Source organism: Drosophila guanche, unplaced genomic scaffold, assembly GCF_900245975.1.
Source record: "Drosophila guanche unplaced genomic scaffold, DGUA_6, whole genome shotgun sequence".
NCBI classification, from domain to species: Eukaryota; Metazoa; Arthropoda; class Insecta; order Diptera; family Drosophilidae; genus Drosophila; species Drosophila guanche.
Window position 1 is genome coordinate 3,479,725 of NW_022995750.1, and position 5,830 is coordinate 3,485,554.

The following is a 5,830-nucleotide window of genomic DNA, read 5'->3' on the forward strand; positions in this document are numbered from 1 at the left end:
AGAATGTTAGCCAGCATCAAGGTAGAGAATCACCTCTGATATATTAGTTAGTTTTTATTTGCACACTAGATAAAAGGTTGGTAGCTGGTTTTATGATCTCCAATTCATGTTACAGGTTATTTGGAGTGGCATTAAAAGTATGTCTGAATGCTCTACAGATTAATGAAGCTGCACCAAAAACCAGTATTACATGTGAAGTATTATAATTGAACTTTAATTGAATTTAAAAGTAAGTAAAGCTAATAAAAATGTGGATGTCGAACAGGCAGTTCACTCCCTCTCCTACTGTGACGCTTTAAAAGTGAAAACTAAATGACTTTGTTTAACAAAAGCAAAGAAACCTCTGAGAACAAGTAAAGCCAACTGTTTAACCTAATTAATTTTTACAACTTTATGGCCTCAAACAATGACTTTGCTAATCCCTGCTTCAATTTAGTCAAAAGCTCTTCAAATGTATTCATTCTTATCAAAGTTTGTAATCATTCTTATTTAGCCATTTAAATATAACCCAAAACTCGTGCACTTGAAAATAAGTAAGTTTTCCCCTTATTAAATTCTCTCCCCTTTCTGATTTCATCCAAGGCAATGTGTAGTGTATTAATCAGCATGCAACACCTTTGGGGAGGAGACCTCTACACAATCTAATCTTGAATAATTTTATAATCGTTATAAGAGTGTTTACAACGCCAAAGCGATTGAGGCGGTACATTTCTGGACGTGATTTTCACTACAAAAGCGGTTGCAACCCACTGTGGAAGCTCTCAGTAGGCAAACGGCAGCCAACCAAGTACACTACCATCCCCATTCAAAATTGAAGTGAAGTGTTTGAATATTTAAGAACTCAAAATGGTTTTCGAGCCGAGTCCAACGCAGAAATTGAGCATATTTAGTGCGCGCTACCGATGGCAATTTATTGCCACAATGACGGGTGGGTGATCCATTTCGTTAATTCACTTAAAACATTCACTAATCAATGGCTCACTATAAACCGTAGTGCACATCATGACGCTGACACATGGCCTTGCGGTGGGCTGGCTGTCACCATCATTGAGGCTTTTGGGCTCAGAGGATAGTCCCCTGGGACCACCTTTAACTATTGTTCAGGCCTCTTGGTATGTGGATTACTATAAACAAAAGAGTGTTCGATTCTACATAGTTTTATATCTTTTAGGGTTGGCTCTTTGATTGGTCTGGGTTCTCTTAGCGGCAATATAATCTATGGCCTGCTACTCGATCGTATAGGAAGGAAAATGTGCATGTATATTTTGGCAATTCCCAACATGGTACGACGAGCTGATAAAGCACTATCTGAAGGGGTTTCCTCAAGGTCTGATTCACTTTTATTCTGCTTTCTTTATAGGCATATTGGGTCCTTATCTACACAGCCCAAGACGTAAACTATCTGTATGCGGGTCGATTTCTGGCCGGCATGTCGGGTGGCGGTGTTTATGTTGTCCTGCCCATATTTATTGCAGAAATTGCCGATAATGGGTAAGCAAAAGTATGCCCCAGTGGGAGAGTTATATATATGATTTAGATTTAATCAATGTCTGTAGATTAGTTCAAGTTTTACGTGCAGAAGATAAAGACATCAGTGTACGCCAAAATCGGTTCACATTTGTCTACTTCAAGTGATTAGATTCAAGTACTTCGGAGAAAAACTTCCCATTTTTGTATATGACAATTATGGAAATTCCCATTGCGGGATTATTATTTCGATTATTCTAGAGGTGTCAATTGGATTCCCCCCAGTCACATCTGAAATCTTTCTTTGCAGCGTTCGTGGTGCTTTATCATCCATGGCTATGATGTATGTTAGCATGGGAGTAGTGATAGGCTTCGCTTTGGCCTCCTATCTCTCGTACTATCTGATGCCTTGCATCATCGTCGCCCTGCCTGCGATATTTATGCTATCAGTCATTGGACTGCGCGAGACGCCACAATATTTGCTGAAGCATGGTCGTGACGGGGAAGCTGAGAGATCTTACTACTTCTACAAGAACCTCACGCCGCCAGCCCCCAATGATAAGGAGGCGGCACACCATGATGCTGCCAAAATGGAATTTGACACGTTCCGTCTGCAGGTTCTCAGTGGCGGCGTCACTCAGAGCATTACCTGGAGAGATTTCTGTGAGTGGAGATAAACTATGAATTTATGGTGCTGACTCCGCTGAACATTTCGATTATATTTTTCAGTCAATGTACCCACCATAAAGATCTTTGGCCTGATCTTTGTGTTGATCATCTGCAATCAGTTGTCTGGCAGCTTCGCAATCTTCAACTACACATCGCACATCTTTGCGGAGTTGGGCAACAAATTGGATCCGAATACCTGCACCATTGTGGTGGGGGCTGCTCAACTGTTTGGAATACTCTGTGCCGTTATCCTGGTGGATCGTCTCGGACGTCGTGTGCTGCTCCTCACATCGATGGCTGGCATGGGTCTGGGAGAGCTGGCCATTGCTCTGCTGAAGATCTGTTGCTCACCGGAATTTCTCGAAGAGAACGGCTGGCTGCCTTTGGTAGTGATGTGCTTCATTGCAGTCATTGCATCCGTGGGTGTCATATCCCTGATCTTTATCATTATCATTGAGCTGTTGCCGGCAAAGGTAAGCCACGATAGAGATTGGTTTCTGAAGTGTCTTGGTATTGACATCTAATCCTTTTTATAGATCCGCTCCCTTGGCACCTCTTTGAGCATGGCCACCTTCAGTGCCTTCATCTTTGTTTCGCTGAAGATCTATCCCACCATGATTTACGATGAGGGTTTGCCCGCCACCATGTTCATGTCGTCGGGCATGTGCCTGTTTGGTTTCATTGTCTTGGGGCTCTATCTGCCGGAGACCAAAAACCGCCTCATGACGCACTGATGCCGATTGTTTGTCGTGTGAAAATCAATGATGTCTCTACATCAAACCTCCGGCCACGCCAAAAACTGTTTGCCTGCCTGCCTGCCTGCCTGCCTTTTGTTGCAGATCCAATGCATAAGAGACTCGACAATTTGTGGCTGCTCATCCTGAACTCTTGAACTTAATTCAATTTTGGAGTACTGTGATGTGGTTTGGTTTGGTTTTGCTGTTTGTCTGCGGGATCATCTGGGGATCTTTTGTAAATAGAAATTTAATTTTGTTAGGGAGAAAGTCTCCCGGGTCGGGTCTGTGATCTGTTGATTTGAGCTCAAGTTGTAAGTGAAATAGGTTTAAGCAGGTTATTATGTCTAGTTTATTGAATTACGATTAATAAATCTACGAAATCGAAGCACAGCTTTCAACCTATTTCATGGCCAGTAAGCCACAGGAAAATCTTCAGAGGAAAACTCTTTCACTATCTGTTTTCCCTGCGCTGAGGCAGAATTAATGAACTCGCAAAATCGTTGAAGATAAAAGCAAGTCCAAAAGATAAACAAACAATGACTCATAAATTTACCAACAATAAAAATGACTTCTTTTGCTGGTACTCTGCATTTTTGGTGCAAATCAAGCAGCGACACGGGGAGCTCAAAAGAAAAGAAAATTTGATCTTTATGACAGGACACACAAATCTGAGATCTCTCCCAGATCTCCAGACAAAGCCGCAGAAACTTTAAAATGGGCCACAATCCTCAGGCCCAGACATATATTTACAATGGCCCAGACAAATGCTCACATTTTGTGCTGGAGAAGAGCTCTTATTTCGGGAGCTGCTCCGTCCAGCCATCCACTTAGCCGAAAAGAGGTTACATCAAAATGCAATTTCATAATTTTCACACGTTTTTCTGTCACTCTGGAAAATGGGATCTGGGCCCTGCTGACAAGCGGAAATTTGTAACAATTTTTTCCATCTAAGCTGCACTTTGTTAAGTGCAAATGCAGAGACGACTACTGCAATTAGCTGTTTCTGATTATCAACTGATAAATACATATCTGGATGACTTGTCGGAAGTGGTGGTGCCCCAGGGCATCATCAACATCATGTGTGTGTGGCCCGGCCCGGCGCTGCTGTTGCAACCGCTCCCAAAAAATAAAGGCCCAAAACAATTGTGGCTAATGCGATCCAGCGATTGCTCTTTGTTACGATTACGAGCATTTGATTTGTGGCTGCAGGGAATCCAATTGTTTGCCTTTGATTTGTTGAAAGAAAGCTGCAGCAATATCCATTGTGTGGCCCTCATGCTGGGATGACGATTAATACGCAATTTTCTATATCGAGGCAAAATGTCATTCGACAGCAGACCAGTAGACCACCAGACCCCAACACGGTAGCAATTCCAATTCCCATTGCGAGACCCCATAATTTACAATTAGCGTTGCGAGTGTGTGCCACTCACCCAGTGATCTCTATTGATAACATTTTGCGGGGATGACAAGAGAAATTGTTTCCCGATTTTTTTTATTTATGTCATTGCAAATATTGATTTCATTACTTGCGATGCTTTCGAGTTTCTATTGTTTGCAAATCGATTTCTGTAATTTAAAAAATATATTTCAAATATTTTTCTGCTCTAATTTTGTGAATGGCTGAATGGTGGTGGTGGTAGAGCTTACCGAATTCCGCATTTTCAATTCATCAAAAAGTGTTATACAATCAGTTAGCTGAAGGGCATACAGCACGATCGAATGAGTTGGTTCTTTTTATTTAGAGTAGAGTTTGCATAATGAAAACTATCTTTTAAAGTTGACTGAACTTTTAGCAAGATAGTAAAAGACTTAATTTATACATTCGCCAAGACAATCGATTTGCATTTCAAGCATGGTTCAACATTCAACATTCAACATACATAAACGCTTAAATATTCAAATAGAAACCTGACTTTTGGTGTGAAAATGTTAAGATAAACAAGAGATGAAAAACAAGTCTTGACAGCAGAAGCTACCGTTAGACCACAGGGGAGACTGGAAAAATCTCTCATACTTATGTATATATATTAGCCATGATTAATTGAAAGGTCAGCTGGCAGCCAAAGAAGTGCGTGCATTGCTGGCTATAAACATATCAAAACCTGAAAATGCACACAAATTATTTGTATCGTCTCTTCTGAAAAGGTATAAATATAATTGAAATGGCCTCCAAATGTAGCAAAAGTAATGGCCAAAAGGATCAAAAACGGGTTGCCGAACAATTTATAAAAATTAGACAAAGAGTTGCATAAAATATTAAACTTTAATTAGCGGCAACGGCAACCGTCAGTGAAGCATTTGTAAAACGTCTGCCAATAATATAATTAATAAGCAGAAGCTTCAGACACGCCACAAAAAGGTCATTAAGTCGACCTCAACTCGTGGTAGACATCATTTTTTACAAAGTAGAACCACAACGTGATATAAGTGTTTTTAGCCATGAATTATAAATTTATGCTAGAACATTAATTTGATGCCCCCAGACACTAGACTCTGGGATGAAATTTCGCCACACAGCCTGAAAGATGAAAACCAACGAGACATGGAATAAAATTAGCCAAAAGAATGGTCAAATATGTGGATGTGGATGAATGCTGCTGTGGCGAGGGGAAAAACACCATTTGGCAGAGGAAACTTTTCTATTTTCTATAATACTAATTTATGTGGCCACTGACAGCTTTATTTCTATAATTATTATGTAAGAAGGCAACAAAGAAAACCTATTAATATGGAATTAACTTTTTCAAAGAGATATAAATATAAAGAGCGCAAAGGCAACTGACACAATAGTATTTTTGAATCTTAAAGATTACACAATTTCTGGGCATAGTTTTTGACTGTCTTATATTCTTAAAGATGAGGTAAAAGTTCTTCTGCGAAAGCTTATTGAAAGAGAAAGAATATTGAAAAGGTTCTTCTTTCAGAAAGATATTGTGGTGAAGATTCTAGGAGTG

The 5,830-nt window shown here is 40.2% G+C and overlaps 1 protein-coding gene across 1 annotated transcript; it reads left to right on the forward strand.

Annotated features, from left to right (window-relative positions):
• Positions 1-751: 751 nt before the first annotated feature.
• LOC117586383 (facilitated trehalose transporter Tret1-like) lies at positions 752-3,258 on the forward strand. Its single transcript, XM_034276413.1, has 7 exons — positions 752-928; positions 995-1,112; positions 1,172-1,283; positions 1,361-1,491; positions 1,778-2,130; positions 2,197-2,609; positions 2,673-3,258. The coding sequence occupies exons 1-7, from the start codon at positions 847-849 to the stop codon at positions 2,868-2,870; spliced, it is 1,407 nt and encodes a 468-aa protein (XP_034132304.1). The 5' UTR covers positions 752-846; the 3' UTR covers positions 2,871-3,258.
• The last annotated feature ends 2,572 nt before the right edge of the window (positions 3,259-5,830 follow it).